Source organism: Sciurus vulgaris, assembly GCF_902686455.1.
Source record: "Sciurus vulgaris genome assembly, chromosome: 10".
In the NCBI taxonomy this organism is placed as follows: domain Eukaryota; kingdom Metazoa; phylum Chordata; class Mammalia; order Rodentia; family Sciuridae; genus Sciurus; species Sciurus vulgaris.
In genome coordinates this window covers 11,064,495-11,090,934 of record NC_136470.1, presented here as the reverse complement: position 1 = coordinate 11,090,934, position 26,440 = coordinate 11,064,495, and the positions used below count along the sequence as shown (strand labels likewise).

Here is a 26,440-nt window from a genome sequence, read left to right as displayed (position 1 = left end):
ACCGAGCCACATCCCCAGGGCGACCTTCTTTAATTCTTGGTCCGCCTCCACCCATCTCCTCCTTTGACCCTCTGCCCTGGGCTTCCGCGCTGAGCCGGATTTAAGGTCGGTCTTGGGAGAAGGCAGTGGCTCAAAGCTTTTCCAGCAGGCATGGCACTGGCAACAGAGCAGGCTCAGACTCCAGCTCGGAGACAGGCCTGGCCTTGGCCAGCCCTAGGGGTTACTTCCTCACACACCACAGCCTGACACAGGGCCAAACCACAGACTATTAAGAAATGTGGGAAGTTCCCGTTGCTCTTTGCCTTTTATTCGCCAAGCCCCGCTCCTTCCGTTAAACAGGGCCCTAACTACTATATCCTAAGCCCCTAAAACCCTTTTCAACAAAAGCGTTAAAAGCTGAGATAACAAAAGTTCAAACTAAAGGGGCTAATCCTCAAAATCGTGCCCCAGGCACTCGAGTAGCGGGAGACGAAAGGGAATGCGAGGCCCATCCGGCGCTGGGTTTCGCGGGGTGTTCCCAAAAGGACCGCGACCCCCCGAAGGTGGGCGCCGGCGGGGCTCCCCTCTCCACCCTGCTCTGCGCCAGGCCGCCGCTGGGGACGCGGCCTCGGTCCCGGCCGCTCGGCCGCAGAGCCCACACTCTGGGCTGCGCGGGGCGCTGCCCCGGTGGACAGCGCCTGGCCAGCCGCCGCGGCTTTCCCGGGAACGCGGGGGAAAGTCCCGCGCGGGGCGGGGCGCGGGCCGGGGCGGGGCGGGGCGGGGCCGGGCTCCCCAGCTCGGGGACGCTCGGGAAGAGGCGGGCCGGCGCCCTGCGCCCAGCGCTCGCCATGGCCGCCGCGGCGGCGCCCTGAGCGGCTCGGCGGACCCCAACAGGGGCCGGGCCGCCGGGGCCGACTGCTGCTGCCCCAGCGCCCCGGGCCATGCGGCCGCCGCCCTGGCTGTGGCTGCCGCTGCCGCTGCTGCTGCTCTGCTGCCCGCGCGCCGCGGCGCCCCCGCCAGGTAAGCCCGGCTAGGGCCCCGGAGGCCTGAGCGGGCGCGGCTGCGGGTCAGGTGTGCGGGGCTCCTGGCCGGCGTGGAGGGCCGCCCGGTGCCCGCAGCGCCTGCAACCCGCAGCCTGCGGCGATCGGCTGGGCTCCGCCGGCTGCCCGGATTGGGTGGGGTTCCACGGGCTTCCCGGAGCGCTGGGGTCCGCGGGCCGCCGCGATTGGGAGGGGTCCTCTTGGAGCCTCGATGGGGAGGGTGCCCACAGCTAGCGGAGTGGCCCGGAGGGGCCCACCGGGAGCCCGCAGTGAGCGTGGGGTGGAGGCGGGAACTCCAGGCAGTGACCGTGCAAGGATTTGGACCACCTCGAGGGAGCCGCTGGACGGCCGTCACCCCTCCGGCCCCCGGCCTCTGGGACATCCTTCCCAGACAAGGGAAACTCCCCTTGCTTCTTCAGGAGGCTGGACGCTCTGCCCCTCCCTCTCCCCCACCCCAGAACAACCGAGCCTGGAACTGACTGCCACCCAAATCTCCAGATTTTCAAATGAACAAAGGGGAAATCAAATCAGGGATCTGGGAAAGGGCTGCCTCTGCTGACCGCAGATTCTTAACCCTGTCTAGAGTGCGCTTACTCCCTTCCTGGAGGGCCCTCTCCAGTGGCCTGACTTGGAAGCTGCACTCAGACCTTCCTTGAGGCAGCAAGGATTGGTGCTGTGGGGGGCAGTTGAGGGGCAGGGACTTAATTTATAAGATCCTATAAATTTAATTATAAGTCTTATAAATTTATAGGAGCAGAAATATCCAGTTCCCCTCAGTTGCGGGGAGGGTGGGGATGTCAGCAGAACCAGGCTTCTAATCCCAGCTCTGTTCCGCCAGACAGTAAGGCATCTTTCTTACCTCTGACCCTAACTAATCATACCAATGAGCCAAACAGAAAACCAAAGGAAGAGAAAAAGACCTCAGTGCCAAAGAACACTGTGTACACGTATTTTGCTGGGTTCTTTCCTACAGAGGTGATATCCAAGATTGAATGACACTTGATTAGTCTCAAGAATTTAGGGATTTGGTTCTACCAGCATTTCTTGCAAAGGCCCTTAATTAAGTTTAGCTTCTCCTAAAAGTGGGAGGGGGATGCAAAGGAAGATGTGCCCTGGTTAAATGCTTGACTTTTCCTGTGGGAGTCAGACCTTTCCATAGGAATCAGTTTGAATCTTAATTCTGCTGCTCCCCAGCTTCCAGTCTTGAGGAACCTATGTATGCCCCCTGCCTAGGTTTCCTCAGATTAGATTTGGTAATTGCCCAAATTTGGTGATGGGCAAGTGGTGGTACTTTGTATCAGGGTCACTGAGGGTGTGGCACTGACTACCGGTGGTCTTTATTCCACAAAAGTTTTGGTCTGTAGCTCACTGACAATAAACTGGACCCAGGGATCCTTTGGAAAGTACTAGCACTTTACCCAAATCTCTTCAGAATAAGCAATTTGAAAATTTTCATGCTGAATAATTTTTACAAAAATCTAACTGGGATATTTTAAAAAGAAATCCTCTTTTAGTCAAAACAAAGTGCAAATATAAACAATGATTGTGTGGCAAGCAGGACTATTCCATACTTTACAAGTGTCCTTTAATAATGACGAGATTGCCTTTATGGCCAGTGCTGGCAGGGAAGAGTGTTGGAATAATTTTTTGAAAGGAAGATTTATAAAATCTACCCCTTAGAGTTGTTATCAGGGTAGCATATGTAAAATATGGAACCCAACAATTTGTAACCAGGCTTTGTTAAGTGACCATTTGTTCCAGAGAAAAAAATGTAACCAACAGTGTGAAAATGTAGTAAGTCAATTTAATTTCCTGAGTGTTGAAGAATTAAGGCTTCTATTTGTAATTGTAGGGGCTGCTTAATTTCCCAGTGGGTTGGATGTGGACCTGTGCTGCGATATTCTATTGCCATTATTTGCTAACTTGAACTTCTAAACCTTCTAATGTGCTTAGAGATCTTTGACAAAGACCATCTATCCCCAACAACACAAAACCACTGCAAATGAATGCTCCTTAGGTCTCCTGTTTGTCTACAGTCTTGGTGATCAAAACTCTCACATAGCTGGGATGTTTTTGGCTGACATTATAGATGATAATCCTAGCTACCATTTATTGAACCACCTTTTAAGTCGAGGTGCCAAGCACATGTGTGTGTGTGTGTGTGTGTGTGTGTGTGTGTGTGTGTGTACATATCTCTCTTAAATTTCTCAACCATTCTTTCAAAGTAGGTAATCTTCCCATTTTATTCCCAAGAAAGCAAAGCCATCCTTTAGACAAATAAGCCAGGTAAATAACTTGATGTCCAGTATTTATTGAAGTGAGGAATGGCTGAAGAGTGAGGAATGGTTTTTTACTTCTCATTTGAAGGCAAGATTATTGATATCATGTAATTCATGTTCATCATAATGCCCTCCACCATGCAGAAAGATCCGGAGGAGTTGATCCTAGGTTGTCAAGATCAAATGATAAGTTCAATGTTAATTGTATTTTATTATCTGTATGTGAGGTGTTACACTATACTGTACAGATCAGGATAGGCCATTTTTATATGTGTATAAAGTCCCAAATGCCTGGATCCGGGATAGATTGGGGTGATGGGTTGGGGAAGGGAGGCAGGAAGATAGGTTAGCCGGAGCTGTGGCTATAAGGACACAATTCATACAGGTTACACTTGGCTTATCTCCTCTTCCCATTAAAAGTTGATGAATCATTTTCTCCGAGACCATGGAGAAGGAAGGTATCGGAGAGCTCTGTAAATTTAAGGACTGTAAATTTTTATCTGGTAGGAGCTGGGTGTCTGTGACGCCCTGGTGGGACTTTCTAGTTTCCTGTTGTTGCTATAATAATCACCCACTTAGTGGCTCAGAACAACACAGACTGTCTTATAGTTATGGGGGTCAGAAATCTGATCTGAGTTTTTCAGGGCAAAAGTCAAGGTTCTGAGGCCCCAGATAGAGGAATCACCTCCTTGCTTTTGCCAGCTTCTAGAGAAACAACACCCTGTGATTACATTGGGCCCACAGATATTCCAGAATAATCTCTCTATTTGAAGGTCATCAGAATAGGAACCTAAGTTTTATTTGCAACCTTGTTTCCCCTTTGCCATGTAACCTGACATATTCACAAGGCACAGACACTGTGCCTATGGTAGGGCAGAACCATGGAATACTTCGCCCAGGACTGGGCCTCCGCATAGGGTGGCCACTTTGTCTCAGGAACTGGTTGCGGTTCACCACCTGCAGAAGCAGCCATTCATTCATGAGGAATCAGGAAACCCTGAAATAGTCACATCTTTAAAGTGACACTGACAGCAGTGTGTGGTTTGCCTTTCATTACTCTTGAGGAAATTGAGGCTCAGTAGCTGTAGACTTTGGATCAGGACTCCACCTGAGACCCTGAATTCTTGTTCTTTTCCCATGGAGCCTCTGTCAGCATCATTGAAGGCCCTAAATATATGGTGGCCCTAAATATATTGACTCTTTAGAGCCATCCAGGTAAGCCAATGGTCCAGAGTTGTCCAGCCCCTGAGACCCGAGAGAAGGGGGAACTCTAGCATAACTCAAGGGAGGGAGAGAGAGCCTGGCTTTGCGTCGGTTGCATGGGTTTGAATGCAAAGAACAGGCCATTCCTTCACTAAACTTGAGTGCCTGCTGCTCCAGGCCCTGGGCATAAAAGACTCCAAACCCAGCAACATCCTGCCTTTCTGGAACACCCACTCCATAGGCTGTCAGAGAGCTGCCGGCAGCGAGAAGATGAGATGATCACAGAGCGCTCGCCTTGTGCCAGCACCCTGTTTAAAATTAACTCCTTGGTTCCTCAGAACAGCCTGGGGAGCACGCTGCTGCCAGTCTCAGCCTGAGGCACAGACATCTCGCCAGAGGCGAGGAGCCCAAGTGATCTACTTCTGAGATCTTGTTCTAGAATCAGTGTTCCTCAACACCCTGGTGAAAATGAAGAACTCAGGTGTGAACAGTGCCTTGGAGAAAGGTTACAGCAGGGGACAGAGTCCAGAGGGCGGTTTGTCATTTGACTCCAGGGCTCTGATCAGGCAGCACCTGAGCAGCCAGATAAGAGGGCTCTCAGGAAAGGGAACTGTGAGGGCAGGGTCCCAGGGAGGCGTGTGCCTGGTGCTTCCCCCGGCCAGCAAGGGGCCACGGGACCTGGAAGGAAAGGCTGAGGTTCAAAGGGTGAGGGTCTTTGGAGATGTGAGGAGGGCAGTTTTGTAAGGTGCTTTTCCATGACTGGGCAATCTTTGGCACTTCCCAGTGGAGTCCACAGTTCTGAGACTCAAAATAACTTCCCCCAAAGACAGAGCTGTGTTATGTCCTCTTAGGCTCAGGGCAATGCAAGCCGAGGACAGTGGAGGCTGGTCTGGGAACTCTAGTTTGGACAGGGATGCCATTTGGTGTTTTCAGTGCTGGTGCTACAGGGACACGGAGCCTCCCAGTTGCCACTGGCGCTGCCCCAGCCCTGCAGGGTCCCACATGGGTGAGGGAGGGAGCGCCTCCTGGTCAGCTCCTGATGTGGGGCTTCCTCTCTCAGCTGAACGTTCAGACTGCGGAGATGGGGTGCCAGGAGGTGGAGGACACGAAACACGGAAATTCCTGCTGTCTTCTCCCCAGGGATAGGGATGTAGAAGGGGCAGTACCGTAGGCAGAATAACGGTCTCCAAAGATGTCCACAGTGGAATCCCTGCAACCTGTGAATATGTGACCACTCCGCAGGTGTGATGGCGTTTAAGATCCTGAGACGGGGAGATGGTCCAGGATTGTCAGGCCATGTGGACCCAGTGTCCTCACAAAGGTCCTTGGAATATGGAAGAAGGAGGCAGAAGAGGTGCTAGCTCAAGAAGGACTCAGCCCAGCATTGGAGGCCAAGAGCCAAAAATGCGAGCAGCCTTCAGAAGTGGGAAAGGCAAGGAGGTGGATTCTGCCCTGGAGCCCCCAGGAGGAGGTCACAGTCCTGCTGACACCTTGGCTTCAGCCTGTGGGTCCTATTTCAAACTTGATTTCTAGAACTGTAAGATTATATATTAATCTAGGTTGTTACAAGCCACTGGGTTTGTGGCCAGCAGCAATAGGAGCCTAATACAGGCCGTACAAGGAGGTTTCTGAGATTCTTTGATGGGTGCCCAGCTTTAGCCAAGCACTCACCCCAGGGGCACTGCACAGCCCTCCCTGGAAGCGGGTCCTCAGTCCTCAGCTCAGCTGAGGATCTGTGCCTTCATGGCTGCCTCAGCATTCTGCCTCACACCCAGTGTTGCTGATCTGCCTTTGGCCCAGGTTCTTCTGAGGCCTGTCTGATTCAGGAGAAGTGTTGCCTAGCTGTTGACCAGGAGCTAGAATGAAGGTCTGCCGGGCTTATCCATGTGGAAGCAATGGACATTCTCTGAGTAAACAAGTGACCACAGACTCTTGGCAATGTGTCATTCAGAAGAAGAGTGGCAAGCCAGGCTGTAGGCTGATTGGCACCTGTTCTTCAGGTTTGGATGCATTTACTGAAAATGTGTGGTTTGAATTTCCTGCTTTGAATTCAGGAACAGCATGTTTTTCAACTTTTCTTTTTACCTTCTGAGCATTTCTCATTAATCTTTCAATCACAGAAAGTGTTATCATGGTTTCTGTCTAGAGAAAAGGCTCGCGTGCTGTCAACTAGACCCGTCCTGTGAAGCCTCTGCTTGACAGGGCCTTGAGGTGGCTTCTTCCAGGCCACCCCAAAGAAGGGGCTTCTGATACATGTAGAGAGTATGGGATTTTGTTGTTCATGTCTCTCAAACTTTCCTATACCCAAGAATGAGCTGGGAAGCTTAAGGAAAATGCAGATTTCCCTGATCTGCAGTGAGCCTGGGGAATCTGCAGTGTATCTGATATCTCAGAAGTGATCGTTATACCCAGGGTCCTTGAGAAACAGAGAACTCTGATGAAGCCCAGGAAACAGCCCTTGCCCTCCCTTGCCCCTTTGGGCTTTGCCTACCTGATTTGGGGTGTTTGTGTGCCAGCTCAGAGACGTTTACCCAAAACTTCCTTGGTAACCAATCTAGGGCTAATGCTCATCACATGGTCACCAGTGTAATCTCGCCCCAAGGCTATGGGGTGTGTACTATTTGTGATCCCTTATTGCTGAAAAGGAAACTGAGGCTCTGACAGTCTAGATTCAAGTGGCCCTACAAACAGTAGGCCTGGGATTCAGGTCAGCCCTGCAGTTCCCAGGGCTCTCCTAGCTACTGTGGAGAGGTAGCCCCAGGCACCTCCTTTGTTTCTTTGTTTTCCCACTTACCACGTCAGTAGTGCTGCCATCTTAGTCACAGGTGGGAAGGGGACATGCCCAGGGAGAACAGCAGTACCATTTCTGCACTTTGACAAAAATGGAGCTATATGAATGATACATTGATAATGTGCCTTTAAGGGTTTTGGGAATTGACTTTTCTCATTTGCCCTCCCCTTTTCTCTTCCCATCCCTCTTCTCTCATTCTCCATTCCTCTCAAGACTCTCTTTCACAGCTGGCTGCTCCTCTGCACCCGAAGATTCACCTGTACAATGAGAAACAGGTTCTGAGTTGGGAGTCACCGTCCCCAGGCAATGGCACCAGACCAGTGGTCTACAGGGTGCAGTTTAAATAGTAAGTAGCGATCTCTGTTGTGTCCTTGCCGTGAGCTGTGGGGGAGTCATAGGGAGCCCTAGGACCAGCTACTGGTTACTGCCTCTTAGTGGGATTGTAATCAAATCTGTGGGAAGCCGATATTTCTCTTGTCCTTTTAAAATCTCCAAGGACAGAGATTTCACAACCTCCCACTCATCTGAAGGCTTCCGTGGCACAGCAGTCGAGAACTCTGCTCTCTGACCCTGCAGTATCTTGCTTTAAGGAAAGCTTATTCTTTCACTGGTTTCAGGACAAGGGTTGATTTCCAGTCTCGGAAAGGCAAGAGGCAGATTTCAAGCCATCAACTTCTTCAAAGTTAAAAAATCTGAGTTACTTAACCACACAGCCCCAATTTAGCTACATCGGGAGAGTTAAAAAATCTGTTACTTAACCATACAGCCCCAATTTAGCTACATCGGGAGTTTAGTCAGTTAGTCACAGTGAATTCTGTTTCTCAACGTGTTCTCAGTTTGGAATAATATATTATCCTGGCCCCTCAAACTATCTCTCATCTCCTTTCCAAGCTTTTTCATAGTTTGCCTTGAACTTGATTCTCAACATAAGCACATATAAAAAGAAGACCAGCAAAATCCAGGTCCTTAGTATTTGTTTAATTGCTAAGTAAGTTAATTGAAGATGAAGGTGAAGTTACTGACCAATTATACTACTAAACAAAATTTAAAGAAATGATATTGTTAGATGCTTGTGAGAAAGCAGTTGATAGACACCTGTTCACATGCTGCTGGTTGCAGGATTAACTAGCCTAGCCCTTTGGAAATTATTCATTATTTACACATTTAAAAAGTCACAAGAGTAGACTGGGGTTGTGGCTCAATGGTAGAGCACTTGCCTAGCATGTGTGAGGCACTGGGTTCAATTCTCAGCACCACATATAAATAAATAAAGATAAAGTTTCATCAACAACTAAAAAAATATTTTTAAAAAAGTCACAAGAGTATCCATATTACTTTTACTCTGAGCAGATAATCCAATCCCACCCCAACCCCCAAAAAAGAACAAAACCATATTCACAAAGATACACTTCGAAGTGTATATTCATATCTGTCGGTAGAAAAATGGCAAATTGCAGCATGCTCACTTACACTTGAAATGGCAACCACTGAAAAAGATAATTATATGTTATCTGGCAAAAGTTGTGACTTCAAAGTTTGGAATGTATTTATGGTGAAGAACAGGAAGGAAACGTGGAAAAATAACAGGCAGTTGATTTCTTAGAGAAATGGATTCCCTAATAAATTTTAAAATTTATTTTGTAACTGATACATACAAATGTGTACATATTAGTAGAGTACCATGGAATGTTGCCATACACATATATATTGTGTAATGTTTATATCACATTAAACATATCTGTCTTCTCATTTATCACTTATCATTTCATTATGGTGAAAACTTTCAGAATCCTTTCTTCCAGACTTTGAAATATACAAAACAGAACTTCTTCCTTCTAACTGCAGCTTAGTACCCACTGACTTCCCCTACCCCGTCCTTCCACTTGCCTGCTGCCCCCATTCTCTGATAAACACCATTCTACTTTCAACTCTTATTAGAGCAACCTTCTTAGATTCAGCATACGGGTGAGTTCCTGTAGTACGTGTCTTTCTGTGCATAGCTTATTCACTTAATGATTTCCATTTCCATCCGTGTAGTTACAAATGACAGGATCTTGTTCATTTTATGACTCAATAGCATTCCTTTGTGTATATGGACCGCATTTTCTTAATCTGTTCATCAGTTAATGGACACTTAGGTTATTTCCATTTTGGCTATTGTGAATAGTGTTACAATGAACTTGGGAGTGTAGATGTCTCTTTGACAGACCGATTTCATTTCCTGTGTATATATTATTCAGCATTAAATGCCTACTACAACAGTATTTGAATCTGAATCACTGCCTCCAGTTATTATAAGGCCCATTGTTCAAAACATACTGAGAATTCAAGATGGTGACAGCAGAGCATCAAACCATGTACTTCTGAGAGGGGTACCTTGTGCAACTGCACAGGTCATATGCCCATGAAGATGGCCCTACTTTCAGCATTCAGTAATTGTAATCTCCAAGAAATAAACAGGAACTTTTCAGGAAGGGAAAACCACAGCCAGTTTATTGACTGGCCTTCCTTAGCCTTGAACAGGGAAGTATATTTGTAGATTGTCTAGAGACCTCGGTTTATTAAAAAAAAAAAAAAAAAAAAAAAATTTACTGAATTTTTTTTTCAAAAAGTCTGATAGTTTCATATCATATACTAACTTGTTTTGCTTTGTTTCTTTTTGGAAAGCATTTTGTTTGTTTTGTTTTTTCCCTCAGGGATAGAGGTTGGAGCAGTCACTAAAATCTGGAAATGAGGCTTTTTTTTTTCCATTGTAGATTTGAAGATGGAAGAGGACTTTTGTTTTTGTTTTGCTCTCAGATACATTTATATATGTTTGGGACTTTTTATTAATTTTGAGGCTGGTGGGACTTAAACTTTCCACTCTTTTGGAAAAGTAGTATTATAATTATGAATGAAGGTGACTTTTTTTTTTGTTTAGTTCTTTTTTTTTTACACTCACAGTAGCAAAGCCAAAATGACTTGGAGCATTTTATGGGAGGATTTTAAGTTTAGATCATAGTTTCCAGATAATGGCCTGCAGGCTGTGTGGCCCCAGTATCTAATTATTTTTTCAATTAATTGCCAACATTAACAAATTTAAAGATTTCACTTTAAAAGTAAAAAAAATATATATTTCAAAACCTTCTGGATTTCTGGTTGTCTTGCAGATGCAGACAGCAGGATGGTGGGGCCCCTTCTAGATCACAGCCTTCCTGAACTGCTGCCAGGCTCAGTCTCAGACCTGACCTCTCAAAACATTGTTTCCTTTCTGATTTCAATAGCAGTACATGTTCTTTGTAGAAAATCTGAAAACCCAGAAAAGTAGAAAGAATCAAATTAAAATATGCTCCAAGAATAATCACTGTGCTCATTTTAGTGGTTTTTCTCTCTAGATTTTTTTTTTCTAAATGAATGCACTCATTTGCAAATGTGTATACCTGTGTTTAAAAGAATGACACAGAGCTGAGACTGTTCTTTGGGTTCCTGTATCCTTTTCTGTGTTTTTATTTTGACATAATTAAGCATGTAAGCACTTTCTTTAGATAATTATTTTTGTGTAAACATTTTTATTGAATATTTAATTATCTGAGGTGTTAAACGTGATGTATTTATTTTTTTCCCCATTACAGGCAGACATATTTGATAGCTGGTGACTTTCTTAAATCACATCTTCCTACATAAATTACCTCTGTTTTCTCACATTTCTGGAAGAGGGATTGATGGGTCAAAGGAGAGGGATTTTGTTAATGTTTTGTAAGTGGCCTAACAGAGGCTGGACAGGGCTTTTACAAAACTCCACTCCTGGGGACAGACTGTGAACCATGTTGGTGGCCAAGGGCGTCAGTGAGCAGGTCCTGCATGACAGCTCACATTGATCTTGTGTGGGGACGCCAACTCCTTGTCCTGGACTGTGGTAGAAGGGTGGGACTGAGTTCTCCTCAGAGGAGGGCTCAGAGTGTTGTTGAAAGGCCTCTTCAGTTTCTAGGCACATGGCCCGGGTGCCAAACAGGAGCCAGCAGAGCCTAAGCATGTGGGGCTGTGGGTCAGAAAGGAAACCCAGGCCTAGCCACGCGTTAGCCTGCACTGAGTCTCCTCAGAAGGGAGCCGTCCAGGGCACTTCCAGCCCTCAGTCCTGGAAGGCCAGAGCAGGGCCAGCAGCAGCTCTGACCACATTGGTGTGGAAAAGCAGGAGCAGGCTTAGTGGCAGAAGGCTCAAGCGTCCAGAGCCTGTCCTGCAAGACAGAAGTGGCAGTCAGTTTGTTCACCAAACGTTCGTTAGGTGCTTCCTGGACACTGGGCACTGGCTCAGTCCACTGATGTCCACTTGCTCAGTCTTCCTGACAACTCCAGGAGGCAGACACTACAGTGGACCCCTCTCTTGTGCATAAGGAGACTGAGGAACGGAGACGTTAGGTGATCTGGCTCCAGGTCACAAGCATCCATGCACAATGTTATGCTTCTTCTCACTACGAGGGTTTCTTTCCAAATTACATCTTTTGGGGGTGGAGCTCAGGGGTGCAGCATGTGCTTAGTATACCCAAGGCCCTCCCTGGGTTTGATCCCCAGTACAAAAAAAAAAAAACCAGATAAAAGTTTGGAGCAGAGGCCATCCAAACTGGTTCATTGCAGGGAGGAGGCAGGGTAACTTTCCAGGTAAATAAAGTATAGGCTGACTGATTCAGCAGGGGCTGACGAGGGGCAATGTCATGCTCTTGAGGTTGTGTTTATTACTTTATGACATTTATTACTCACTTGAAAGGGGCCGACATCACCTGATTCTTACCTTCTCACACAAATGGGGAAGGAGCACTCCTTTCCACTCTTCCTTACCCCAAACTGCCAACCTCCATGTGTCAGCTCTCATTTAAACTTGGATGTCTTGTTCCTCTTTAAGCCTCTTATCTGAGAGACTTTTTTATAAAGTAATTCTCACATAGGGGCAAGGTTGAGGAGAGGCAAGAAGGCAGAACATGGTCGATTCCCTGTTGAATCAGGGAATGTTGGGGGAGTCTTGCATCATCCAAGTTCAACAGCTGGCATTGGCAGAGGGAAGGTCAGAGTATCTTCCAGTATCTGTGTATCTTGAAAAGGAAATGATGTACCCCTTCTGGAAGACACCCTGCTTACCTGAGAGGAGGTGCCTATAGTTTGGGATCTCACCTTCCATTAGGGTCTGGAACCCTGAGGCTGGGTATTATGTAGACTTGGCAGGTTTCCTCCACAGAAGTCCTGGCCTCATGTCTTGAAATGGCTTTCATCTTGTCACTTGCCACTTTGACAGAAGGTACATCTCAGACAGGGTGAGAGGTACACTAGAAGGATGTGTGGTTTGTGTAGGTTGGGAGGGATCAGGGGACAAGGAGGGATCAGGGGACAGGGAGGGATCTGTTGCTTTCTAAGTCAGAGTTGCAGTTCAGGGCACATCCTGTTCCTAGAAGGGACACTGCCCCTCACTCAGTTTTCTAACAGCCACCTCCAAGTCTCTTCTGAACTCTGTGTCTCATAAGACAGGACAGGAGTCAGAGCTAAGGACTAGGGTCTCACATGGGGTCATGGCATTGGGACTCTGGGAAGTGTACTGTCACTTACAAGCATTTCCAAATGGGTGAGGCAGACCCTCTTTAAATGGGCAGCTATGGGACAAAAACAAACTCCACACAAGCGGGAAGCAGGACTGGAGCTTCTAGCAATCCAGTGTCATTTCTAAGATGCAGGCTACCAAAGCTGAGTTGGAGCACTGAAATCAGTTGAGGAATAGAATGGTAGAAAGTATTTGTAAACCATTTGCTGATAAGGGACTTGAGTCCAGAATATGTTAAAGAACTCTTAAGACTCAGCAAAAAGACGCATAACCCAATTAGGAAGTAGATAAAGGATTTAATTAGATAGTTCCCAAAGAAGACTTACAGATATCCAATAAGCACACGAGAAGACGTTGAACTTCGTTGTTCATCAGGGAAATGCAAATCAAACCACAGAGATACACCAGGTACAAACTAGGATGGCTCTAATCAGAGACAGAGACAGCAAGTATGGGTGAGGATACAGAAAAACTGGAACTCTCAAACGTTATCGGTGGGCCTATAAAATGTAGCCACTCTAGAAAAAGTCTGGCAAGTCCCCTGTGTTAGCCAGTTTTGCATCACTGTAACCTAAATACCTGTCAAGAACAACTTAGAGGAGGAAAAGTTAATTTGGGGCTCACAGTTTCAGAAGTCTCAGTCGGTAGATGGCCATTGCTCTGGGCCTGAGGTGAGGAGGAACATGGTGACTGAAGAGTTAGGCAGAGGTCAGCTGCTCACCGCAGTGTGGCCAGAGCGCAGAGAGGGAAGAGGGAGGGCTGTAGGGAAGAACAGCCCTTCCAGGGCATATCCAGTGACCCACCTCCTCCAGCCACACCCCACCTGCCTACGGTTACCACCCATTTAAACTAAGATGACCCATTAGGTTACAGATCTCACAATCCAGCCATTTCTCCTCTGAGCATTCCTGCATGAACACAGGAGCTTTTGGGGGGACACCATATCCAAACCATAACATCTAGCAATTTCACTCCTAGGGACATACTCCAGAGTATTAAAATCTACATCCACACCAAAACTTGTATATTTATAATAGGTAAAAGTTAGAGGGCTGGGGAGACAGCTCAGGGCTGGGGAGACAGCTCAGCTGGTAGAGTGCTTACCTCACAAGCTCAAGGACCTGCGTTCGATGCCAGTACTGCAAAAAAAAAAAAAAAAAAAAAAAAAAGTTAGAAACAATGCACATGTCTACCAAATGGTGATTGCATTAGCCAAATGTGGTCTATCCTTGCAATGGAGTGTTATTTGGCTTAAAAAAAAGAAAAAAGTGAAGCACTAATACATGCTACAACATGAATGGACCTTGACACAAGGAACCAGTGAAAGGCACCAATGGAAAAAACCCAACCACGTCATATAGTTCCATTCCTATTGTATGATCCCATTCAGAAGAGGGAAAGCTCTTGAGACAAAGTAGATTAGTGGTTACCTGGGGCCGAGGGTTAGGGGAAACACGGAGTTGCTGCTAAGGGCTACCAGGTTTCTCTTCAGGGTGAGGAAATTACTCTAAACAGTATGGTCATGGTCCTGCTGACGACTACATAACCCTGTGCATATACTCAAAACTGGTGAAATCTATGTTTTAAAATAAGCAAGTCGTATGGGACGTGAATTAGTTCTCAATCGATTGTTTTTATTCTTAATCTGTGCCGAAAGACTGAGAAGCTGTATGAAGACCGTTGTTTTAAGAACAGTTTCTGGGGACCCTTACCCAGGAAGAGGAGGGATTCTGTGAACTGAAACCCTGTTTTCCTTCCCAGCACCACTGGTGAGTGGCAGGATGTCCAGTCCACCGGGGTGAACTGTACGCAGATCACAGCGACAGAGTGTGACTTCACCTCGGCCAGCCTCGCCAATGGCTTCCTGCCGCACTTCAACGTCTACTTACGTGTTCGGGCGGAGCTGGGAGAACTCGCTTCTGCCTGGGTGACCTTGCCTGGGTTCCAACACTATCAAAACGGTAAGCGGACTTGACTGGCCTCTTCAGTCAGCGATTCTCCTCCCCTGAGCCTCAGCCCTGCCCCTCACCCTAAATATTGCCCCCATCAGTGGACAGGATGTTCAGACCTGTGCACCGACCTGGGGGCTGATGCCCGGCGAGTGTGAGTGACCCGGCCAGGAGCCACAGTTGCCCCGCTCCTGCTTTCATAAATCAAGAGTCATTGAAACACAGATTTATTTGCATTTGCTCCTTCTCCTTCTTTGCCTTCCTCCCTCCCATCTCTTCTTGCTCCTCCATGCTAGGCCGCTGCTCTGCCACTGAGCTGCATCCCAGCCCATGCCAATCTCACCTGGCCCTTTACTGGAAGCCTACCAACCTCTGTGCCAGATGGGACGTCGGTTTGTTCCTTCCCTCTTCACCTCCTGCTCTGACCAGCCAATTCTGTGTTGAGGAAAGTTCTCATCCAACCTTGAACAGCACCGCCACATAACATTTGTTGAATGAACCAGTGTGTTCCCAGCTACTGGATGGGGCACAAGAACCCTCAGATGCTAGGAGTCCATTTGTGGCCTGGTCAGCCGGTCCAGAAACTTCCTCAGGTTCTCTGGTTTAGGCACACAGAAAGTATGATGCTTACTTGGATCCTGATTCAACAAACTAAGAAAAGCATAAGACAATTGAGGACATCTGACCATCATCCAGATATTTGATGATACATAGAGCAGTTATTATTCATTTATTTTAGATATTATGATGATTTTTTGTGTTTTTAAAAGAGGGAGTGGTCTTGGTTAGGATGATAGATTTTATGTATATTTTACTACAACAAAAATAGTGTGGAAAGAAGGGTCTTGTATTTCAGAGGCACATACTGAAGTATTTGCAGATGAAATGATGTGATGTCTGAGATTTATAGGGGGACAAGGACAACTTACAGAAGAAACAAAGCTGCCTAAAAGTTGCTGGTTAGGTTGCACAATGAGTCCATGAGCTTTTGTTATGATCTTCTCTCCACTTCCTATGTGTTTGAAATTTTCCTTAATAAAAAAGTTATTATTTTTTTCATCAATAGTTTGTTCTAGATGACATGGGGATCAGAACAGCAAACACAGGGAGGTCCCTACCAGCTGGTCATCTGCAAGGGACAGTCATTTGTCCTTGATTTGAAAACCAGCAACATTTGAGTGTGAAATATTATTTACTACCTAAGTGGGAATTAGAAATTTAAAAAGTCAGGATCGGTATTGCCACTACCCAGGGGACAAGAGTACCTGGCATGAAATTGTTGGTCTGGTGTCAGCCAGCTGCCACCCCATCTCCCAGCCTGAGCTGAGCAGCAATGTTCTTGGTTAGTTCCTGGCCGCCTTCTCATTTGCTGCCTCCTGGCTTACAAAGTTTGAGGCAGAGACAGTCTCGAGTTCCATCAGTTGCCTTCACCATTTTTGGGAGAGTTGGACTCAGTGGAGGTTTGAGATGGGGTGGAGGCAGCAGGCTTTGGTGTCCTACAGACCCGCGTTCATATCCCAACTTACTGTCCGTGTCACCCTGGCATGGGGAGAACCTTACACGTGTGTTGCCTGGATCCACGTAAACACGCAGGCAAAGCTCCTGGTGCCTGAGGCTGCTCATTGACTACTCTTTGCCTCATCAAGCCACTCTTCCCAGGGCCCTTGAGAAAGCAGGTCATGTTCCCCTCAAGGAATGAGGCCTATCAGATGGATATCAGACTCCAGACCTGGGCTGTCTTCAGAAGGGAGGTCTGTGAGCATCGTCCTTTCAGCCGGGAAGTGATTAGTGCAGGCTGGCACCCGTGTGCTGGGCCATTCTGTGTGCACATGGACGCGCGTAGAGAATGCAGAGGGTGAGAGGCCTGCAGCTGGTGGCCAGGCCCTGCAGTCAGCACGCTTGCCATGCTCTGTCCACTTAGTTGTGAAAAGGGAAGCTGGAGAATGTGCATGCCAGTGTCTGTGAGCAGCTTCCAAGAAAGAGCTCCCTGTCACTGTCACTGGCAGCCAGTCCTAGAGCCTTGCTACAGCTGGCAGCGGGCCAGGCCAGCCCTGACTCGGCCACCTGGCACCATCCGGATGTGGCTCCCCCACCAGAACTTAGGGGATGAAAAGGCACAGATGCAGAGGCTGAAGGGACCAGTTTTTCAAAGAAAAACTCAACCAAACTATGTGCCTAACCCTTGCCAACCTGGAGCACACGGGCAAGCATGGATGTGGAAGGGAAATCCAGCCCCACCATTATGAGCACGTGATACAGTTGTCTCCTGTGTAAAATGTGCCAAGATGGCTCTCTTAGAACTTGAAGGATGCAACCTGTACTTTGGCCTCAGTTCCTCCAGTTAACAATACTGTGTACATGGCTGCTCACTAAACACTGTAAACTTTCATTGATAGCACATCATGAGTCACAGTCCTTGGTTGTCCTATGACTTTATATAAAAAGCCATAATAAATAGACTTACACCACAACAGCATTTCTCAGTTATTAGGTTCAAACTTACTATTACAAGAAGCTAGGAGAAAAATGTTTTTAAAAGTTAGCAAATAGGCAGGGCATGGTAATGCACACCTGTAATCCCAGCAAATTGGGAGGCTAAGACAGGAGGATTGCCAATTCAAAGCCACTTAGTGAGGCCCGAAGCAACTCAGTGAGACCCTGTCTCTAAATAAAATATAAAAAGGACTGGAGATGTGGCTTAGTGGTTAGGCACCCCTAGGATCAATCCCTGATACCAAAAAATAAATTTTTTTTTAAAAAGTTAGCAAGTAGAAGCCAGAAAAGGTGGTGCACACCCAGAGTCCTAGCTACTAGGGAGTCTGAGGCAGGAGGATCTCTTGAGCTCAGGAGTTCAAGACTAGACTGGGAAACATAGTGAGACCCTGTCTCAAACATAAATAGTAAATGCCACTTTTGCTTATTTAAATTGAAATTTTAGGTATATGTTGTATACCTAGCTATATAATATAAGCCTCACTGAGAAGACTGGCATATCTTAAGAGAACCAATGAAAGAATTTAAATAAGAGAAAAAATGAAATAGGATTCAATTACTAAAACTTTAAAATAGTTTGGCTAACCAAAGGTCAGAAGTTCTGTTTCTGTAGGCATCTGAAAAAGGTGTCATGTCAACCACAATACTGGAAGCCATTGCTTTTGGTCAAATGATCCCTGACTGGAAAACAGCATCTCACCTGGAACCATCTTAAATACCTGGTGGGGAGAGTCATAGACTTGAGACCAGGGAGTGTAATGATTCTTGTAACTGGGCATGTCCCTGGTTGGGACCAGGTAACAGCTCCACTGGAGATAGTAGCTCTGGTGGCCTTTCAGCCAGGGAGGATCCTGCACTTGCCAGATGTGATCCCACCTCCTCATACGGACCTGTCCCCCAAGGGACCGGAGAGGCTTGCTCTGGGCTGAGATATGCGCTCCTACCAGGACCCAGTTAAGAGTTTATCCCAAATAAATCTCAGACCCAGAGCAGTCTCTCAGGGTTTGCGCATCTGAATGCAACCTCATTGCACATACAAATATAAATGTGTGTATACACACACTGTATATTTACTGTATTCATAGTACATGTTATACACTATATACATATATATAGTATATATTTTCGGTGTGAGTGTGTATACGCGAGTGTGTCTGTGTGCATATATACATGTTTTTTTTGTTTGTTTGTAATTCTATTTCAGTTACTATCGGGCCGCCAAAACACATCGTGGTGACTCCAAGAAAAGGCACCCTTGTCGTTAGACTCTTGCCTCCCTTTCATGTTGATTCCTCCTTGGCCACGTTTTGGTATTATGTCCATTATGAGGAGAAACCAGGAATCCAACAGGCAAGAGCATTTTTATTCTTTGTTTTGATTTTCTTTCCTTTGGGGTTTCCAACATTGGAGAAGACAGGAAACTTTAACATGGACCGATAGACCCGAGTCTCCCAGGATCTCCTGGAGTCTGAGCCCTGAGCCAGTTCTGAGTCTCTTCTTTGTTTGTCCACACGCTGTGCAGACACTTCAGCCTGCCCGGTGATCTGAAGCGCCCCTCTTTGGTATCACTCATTCCCACTTGGTAGTGCATTGTCCATAATGCCTGTGCCATCTCAGCCGCGGGGGAGGTTTGAATGGGCCTGTTTCTATTCAAGCCATTTGTGTAGTTAAACCTTGAAGACTGCAGTGGTCTTGGGATTCCATTTGAGTTAACCGTGGGGCCTCCAAAAACCACCTGGTGACATCAGAAGAAGGCTCCCTTCTCATCAGGCTCCCCTCTCCCCTGATGGTGATACCCCGTGGGCACTTTGCATATCCAGGAAGACACAGAACCCATGCCTGCAGTCGACAGGCCCATGTAAATGGTCTGAACAGTTGTACAAAGGATGCATGTGAATCGGTCTAAACCTACCAGAAAGCCAAAGAGCTTCCACGGAGCAGTGCCAGCAGGTCTCAAAAGGCTCGGTACATGTGGAGACCTGCAGGTGCTTAGCCAGCCCAGGCCCAAGCCACCTGAGGGACCAGGGCAGGCAGCGGGTTGGCAGAGGGACCTCAGATCACAGGGGCCCGGTCAGCCCGTTCAGTTGCGGTCCAGCCTTCTCCTGGTGACATAAAGCCTTGTGGTCATTTTGACTCGAACAGCATGGGGAATCAACGCATGTCATTTCAAGCCTGAAGCAGCTTGGGAACCAAAGGACAGTATTTCCTGGAATATTTTTTTTCTGTTGATCTATGTAAAGTAGGCAGATTAGCTTAACCATAAGACACAAGATGTCAACTTTAAAGGAGAAAATCTAGAAATTGAGATTTGTTGAATTCCAGGCACTGCAGTGAATCCTCCAAGACCTCACAGCCCAAAGGCTACCAATGCTTTTCATCTTTGTGCTCACTGATTTTCTCTTTTTTCATTCTTTCTTACTTTCCTTTTTTTTTTTTTTTTTTTTTTTTTTTGGTACCGGGGATTGAACCCAGGGGTGCTTAACCCAGGAGCACTGACCATCGAGTCACATCTCCAGCCCTTTTTTATATTTTATTTAGAGACAGGCTCTCACTGAGTTGCTTAGGGCCTTGCTAAATCATTGAGGCTGGCTTTGAACTCGCAATCCTTCTGCCTCAGCCTCGCCTCCGAGGCTGCTGGGATTACAGGCACTCACCACTGTGCCTGGCTGGTCTCCAATTTTCACTGACAAAACGTGTCCCCTGCAAGACAGTGAGTCTTAAAAAAAAAAAAAAAAAAAAATCTTACTACTCTTTGTTGTGTTCTCTGTGAATCTGGGGAAACTCTGGGAAAGCTAGAAGTGGCCTACGCCACGTGTCTGGGGCCTTGACATGCATGTTGTGGTGTTTGAACAGGTCAGAGGCCCTTTCAAGAGCAACTTCTTTTTGTTGGATGGTCTGAAGCCCTTCAGACGATACTGTTTACAATTCGAAGCCCGGCTGTCCTGGATGGCACAAAGCACCCCCAGACCCGGGCAGCTGAGCAACACATCTTGCTATGAAACAACAGCAGATGGTAAGCGCACCTTCCTTCTCATGTCCTTCACGAGCTGGGAGAAGAATACTTCTCAGATAGGGAGTGCTTATGAGCCAACCGTGTTGGGAGTGAGGAGACCCAGGGAGAAGGGGCTTTGGAGAGAGTACCTGCCTGCCAGTATAACGAGACTGCAGAGGGCCACAGCAGCTAGGGCAGCTGGCCAGCACGACTAGCCTCAGGTTGAGTAGCCCTTAGCCACAATGCTTGGAATCAGAAGTATTTTGGATTCCAAACTTTTTCAGATGTTTTAGAATATTTGCATATACATAATGAAATATCTTGGTAATAGGACCCACTTCTAAACACAAAATCCATTAATGTTTCATATATACCTTATACATATAGACTGAGGGTAACGTATTTGTCTATCTGTCTGTCTGTCACTGGGGATTGAACCCAGCATCTCCCTAATGCTCAATAAGCGCTCTTCCATGGAGCTACATCTCCAGCCCAGGAATTTTATAGTGTCTTGAGTATACCTGTATTTTGACCGTGACCCACACGTAAGGTCAGGTGTGGCATTGTCCACTGGTGACAACATGTGAGTGTTCAGAATGTTTTGGGTTTTGCAACATTTCGTATTTTGGATTTGGGGTTTAGGATCCATTTAAGCACACAGGTGGGGGAAGAAGGAAGGGGAGCTGTCCGTTTCCCTGGGACGTGAATACCGTTAAGCCTTGGCAGGTGAAAAGGTAACTCACGTCCGTATGGCCTGGGGTGGTCATCTTGTTCACTTTGATATCATCTCTGCAGACTCCACCAAGTTGAAGCAAGTCATCCTGATCTCGGTGGGAGCCTTCACATTGCTGTTGGCCCTGGCAGGGGCCTGTTTCTTCCTGGTCCTGAAGTACAGAGAATTGGTTAAATACTGTTTCCACACCCCGCCAAGCATCCCAGCACAGATAGAAGAGGTATATGTACTGGCCCCTGGTCCTCCCCCAAAGGTTGCCATGGACAAAGCTGTGAACACAGATTGCAGTTAAAAAGGGTCCAGGGCTATTTGCATACTCATGTTCGTGGTATTCACCAAAATCTCATGGTGGAAGCAAATGCAAGGGTCCATTGAGATGATTGGACAAGAGAAATGTGGAGCAGTCATACAATGGAGGATTATTCAGCCTTGAAGAAGAAAAATTCTGACATGTCACAAAATATGAATCTTGGAGACATTGGGCCAAATTTCAAAAGACAGTCACAAAAGGACAGGTATCATGTGATTCCATTTATCTGAGTTTCCTAGAATAGTCAGTTCATAGAGACAGAAGGTAGAAAGGTGGTTTTTAGGGCTGGGGAGGGGCGGGGTGCTGCCGAGTTCCTCTTCCGGAGATGGAGTTCTGGGGATGGGTGGTGGCCATGACTGCACAGCACTGGGAATGTCCGTGACACCCCTGAACTTTACACCTACAAATGGTGACGGTGGTCAATTTTATATGTATGGTTGACCACAAATTAGATCTTTTTTCTAAAAATGGCATGGGGTTCCTGGGCGTGGTGGTGCACACCTGTCATGCCAGCTGCAAGTTGGCAGTCTGGGCAATTTAGTGAGACCCTGTCTCAAAAGAAAAGAAAAGAAAAAGGAGTTGGGATATAGATCAGTGGTAGCACACTCGCCTCGTGTGCACAAGGCCCTGGCTTCAGTCCCCATTATTGAAAAAAAAAAACAAAAGGCACAGGATTCACCAAAAAGGTGTCCTAGCCTGGCCAGGAGATTGGTCCTGTGGTAGGCCCCTCCCTGAGGCAAGGGGTCTGTCCTTCGCTTTCTGGAGAAAACCTGACCGGAGGATGGAAGCCAGACCTTCACCTGCAGGAAGCGATATCCTGATCACAGCCTGGGCAGGCCTAGGGGAAATTCACACCCAGAGCCGCGAGCTCAGGCCTCGGGCACCTGGCGCTCGGGAGGGAACTGGTATGTTAAAGGACTTGAGAAAGAAGACTGGGCCTTGTGTACCATCCTGTTGCCCCTGAGGCTCTGGGAGGTGACCGGGACTGCTGAGGATACAGTCGGGACACTTTAAGAACTAGAAGTTAATTGAGAGAAAAACCTTGAAGGGTGTTTGCTTCCAGGGCTGTGGTGGAGCTGTGGCAGAGGCTTGCCTAGCACAGGCAGGGCCCTGGGCTCCGTCCCCAGCACTGCAAAATAAGATAGAAGCATTTGCTTCCAGAGATTTTCCGTTATTCTCTGGTAAACATGGAGTCAAGTCATTAAAACCAGGTTCTTATTTTGCTACGTGTGGAACGAATAGATGTTAGATGAGTTCAAGTCGTGAAAACACGGTGGCGCTCGCAGAGAGAGCTGCGGTCACTGGTTTCTTCACCCCGATGATGTATTTAAAGTGCCAAAGTTTACAGGAAGGTCCCTACCAGCACCTCCCTGTTAATGTGGTCACAAAACGACAGCCGAACTGGACCTCGGAATTTCACTGGCAGTACTGATCTCTGTCTCCAGCAGAGCCATCAGCTGGGCCCCGGTGAGGTGACTGCCGGTCGCCCCTGCAGGGCACGCCTCCGAAACAGAGTCTCAGCTCACTTTCTTGGGAAAGTGTGAAAAATATCTACCAAAGGTCGCTGAAGTTACACAAGAATGATGAATCATATTTCATTTCTATTTCTGAGGTTTCACAAGTGCACATGATTCGATTTTGTTCCTCTTTTAATCAGTCAGCTATGGAACAAAAGAGCGAGCTCCGTGCTGTGAAAGACCCCTCCACAGCGGCCTCGGCTCTCAGGGCCCCAGGCTTCACACCAGGACGCCACTTAGGTGTTGTGTGGGGTGCAAACCACCGTGGTGGACAGAGTGGCTGAGGACCTGCTGGGAACTCTCCTTCTTTCACCCTGTCATGGCTGAACAGACGGTTCCTGTCCTATTTTTTTTTTTTTTTAGTTGTAGCTGGACACAATACCTTTATTTTATCTATTTACTTTTATGTGGTGCTGAGGCTCGAACCCAGTACCTCGTGCATGCTAGGCAAGTGCTCCCCCACTGAGCCACAAGCCCAGCCCTGTCCCTGTCCTCTTTGACTGAAAAGTTACATTTTAAGAGACGTTCTAGGATTCACGATTGACCGGCCTGCCCGGAGAGCAGCTTTCTGTCTTGCTTTCCGGAGTTAGACCTTCAGGGCTTTGAAGGGTCCACGCGGCTGGGCCTTGGGTTAGCATAGCTCCTGGTGCAGGACGAGGGCAGGGCAGTCACACACTGGGAGTGTCGCTTGGCAGTAGGGCGTGTGCGCATAGCCTTCGCCAAGCTCGAGGCTGGATCCCCAGCGCCACACACACACACACACACACACACACATGCACAGGATGGTTACACCCGAATGAAATATGAATCTGCCCGCTAAAAGTCAGGTGAAGGTCTGGTACAAGGAAATGATAAACTAATCACAGTTTTGCTCTCAACCTTTTCTAGTACTTAAAGGACCCAGTTCAACCCATCTTAGAGGCCTTGGACAAGGACAGTTCACCAAAGGATGACACCTGGGACTCTGTGTCCATCATTTCGTTCCCAGAAAAGGAGTGAGAAGATGTTCTCTAAATGCTTTGAATCAAAGCTCTAGTCCAGCCCGCCGACCTCCGGCACAAGGACATCGAGCAGGGAAACTGCTGACCTCCTGCCCAGACCTCACAGAGAACAGCGCCCCAGACGCCCTCCTCAGAGGCCTGCAGCACCCAGCAGGGCATGATGGGTCTCCTGGGGACTATTTTTCTTTAGGAATTTTCTGAGTCATACAAGTTTCTAGAATGATTCTACAGAAATAGCTCAGAAAAAGTAAGGCTTCTCTTAAACACTAAAAAGGCAGGTCAGTGTTTGAAACCTGACCCTGACATGCCTGTGATGACCTTTTCATTGCTGACTGGGCCAGGTGCCAGGCCTCTCCTTCACTCTGGTTTGGCAAATGAGTTGTCCCAGTGAGAGACCTTTCATATCTGGTCTGCTGGCTTAAAATGTGATCAATCCTGTAAATAGATTCTGAATAATTTAAGTGGTTTTCTTTTTTAAGCTGGAAATAAAATATTGTATAGCAAACTTATAAAAAGCCTATGTAAAGTCTTTCCTCTCCTTTTAACCTTTTTTATTTTGGCCTATTTTCTGCAAAGTTTTGATACTTTTAAATTATCCTATCTAAACTTCTCTTTACTTAAGTAATAACCTGGGTAGAGCTGATGAGGCCTCAGGGAAACTCAGCAAGAACTTTCTATGGGTGTCACTTGATTCCTCGAAAAGTCATGAGGGGATTTTCCAGAGTGACATTAGCGCCTGGTTTCTGTGTTGAGTCATGCTGTGTGGACCAGGGCAGGGCTGTGGCCGTGAATTAGCTAATAGTGGTGTCATCTGCTGAGCACACAGTGATCTGATAGAGCCAGGGTCAGTGGGCTCTTTTGCTCAAAGGATATGTATTTAAAACCCTTTGTGTGACCCAACATTTAGGAAAGGGGTGTGCAGATTCACCCCATCTCCCCAACAAAGGGACACATAGCCGTAAGGTCTGCCTTGGGCAGAAGCCCTTCAGGAAGCCTTGTCTTGACTGTGGGAAGAGGAAACACCATCAGTAGGTTGCTGACAGGTCTAGTGCTAGTTGGTAGAACCAGCTTCTCTCCCCTGTCGGGCTCTATTCTGCAGGTAAGAAATTGGCTATCTTTCCAGCTGGGCATTGTGTATCCAGCCGTCCAGGATGGCAAGAGTTAAAAGGCCAGGCCTGGGGTTGCAACTCAGTGCTAGAGAGCTTGCCGATCCCCATTCCTGCAGAATGGAAAAGAAGGACAAACCCTAAGCCAAACACATGAGTCTGCTTGGGAGGCCTCTGTCTTATCTGTTAGGTGCACCTCAAGTTGACAGTGTGGAGGAAGAGTTAGGAGGTGGATATTGTAAAACGTTTCTTGGGATTGTTCAGAAGATTTAAAACAGAAAAGCTTCCTCTGGTGGGCCACGGATGAGGCCCAGTGAGAAGTAGAGGGTAAACAATCATCCCTCAGCAACCTCAGGAGGCGGGCTCTAGGACCCCCAGACACCCAAGTCCACACATGCTCAGTCTGTATACAAATGGCCTGGATTGGCATATAACCTATGCACATCCTCCCATATATTTCAAATCATCTCTAAATTATTTATCATCCCTAAGACAATGTAATTGCTGTGTAAATAGTTGCTATGCTCTATTGTTTAGGGAATAATGACAAGAAAAACAGTCTGTGCATATTCAGTACAGATGTGATTTTTTACAAAATATTTTCAGTCAGTGGTTGGTTGAATCTTTGGATATGGAAGCCATGGATGTGGAGGAAGAATTGTGTAGCAGAAAGAACAGGAAAGAGTTTGAGCTTGAAGGGGACAGTCCAGTTTTGTGAGAAAGGAAGCTCATCCACACAGCCCTGCTTACAAAGGACTTTGGTCTGCCCAGGCCAGCAGGTAGGGGCAGAGTCTGAGGACGCTGACTGGATTCAGGATAGGTTCAGTCTAGTGTCCTGGGGCAAGAGGTGGCTGTGGTTTGGGCCTCGAAAGGTATCCCTCGTGGTTGAAAGCATCAGCTATGTCAATGACAGACTCAGAGTCCAGGCCCAGAGGTTTGGGGAGCAGGGGCAGGCTGTCCAAGGTTATTCCCCAGGGGAAGGGGCTGACTCTAACACCAAACTTCACTGACCAAGAGTCTGCCCTTGCTGTGCCTCTGCAGAAGCATCTTGAGGTCCAGTTGTACAAATCCTTCACCACTCCAACTTAGCAGGCATGGGCCTGGCCTGTTACTCAGGGGAAAAGGACAGGAATTATTTGAATAAGTAAGATGCTCCCTTTTTTCTAGTATTTTTTTTAAAAAGCCTCATTCTGCTTTATAAATGACTAATAACCGAATTAATATTTGTACTAACTCGGGATTTAATTTCTAGGCAAGCTAAATACACAATCATAACATTTTTGAAATGGGAGGAATCTTATACATCCCCTATAATAGGGCATAATCCATAATCCACTAGCCAAACCCACCACTCCCTGTTTTCATATAGTCCATGAGCCATCTTTAAATAGTTGTGGGAAAAAAAGAAATTTCATCACACGTGGAACTTACATGAAATTCAAATTTCAGTGTCCACACAACCTGTACTGGAATCCAGCAAGGCC

At 47.1% G+C, this 26,440-nt stretch overlaps 1 protein-coding gene across 1 annotated transcript; it reads left to right on the top strand.

Annotated features, from left to right (window-relative positions):
- Positions 1-768: 768 nt before the first annotated feature.
- Positions 769-24,365, top strand: IFNGR2 (interferon gamma receptor 2). The gene is made up of 7 exons (XM_079101340.1): positions 769-999; positions 7,506-7,638; positions 14,617-14,816; positions 18,502-18,647; positions 20,151-20,310; positions 21,085-21,242; positions 23,738-24,365. Exons 1-7 carry the CDS (start codon positions 921-923, stop codon positions 23,846-23,848), a joined length of 987 nt encoding a protein of 328 aa, XP_078957466.1. The 5' UTR covers positions 769-920; the 3' UTR covers positions 23,849-24,365.
- The last annotated feature ends 2,075 nt before the right edge of the window (positions 24,366-26,440 follow it).

Coding starts and splice junctions, on each gene's coding strand:
- IFNGR2 (XM_079101340.1), top strand. CDS start 921: ATGCGGCCGCCGCCCTGGCTGTGGCTGCCGCTGCCGCTGCTGCTGCTC. Junction 1,000..7,505: donor CGCCGCGGCGCCCCCGCCAG/GTAAGCCCGGCT, acceptor ATTCCTCTCAAG/ACTCTCTTTCACAGCTGGCT. Junction 21,243..23,737: donor TCCCAGCACAGATAGAAGAG/GTATATGTACTG, acceptor AACCTTTTCTAG/TACTTAAAGGACCCAGTTCA.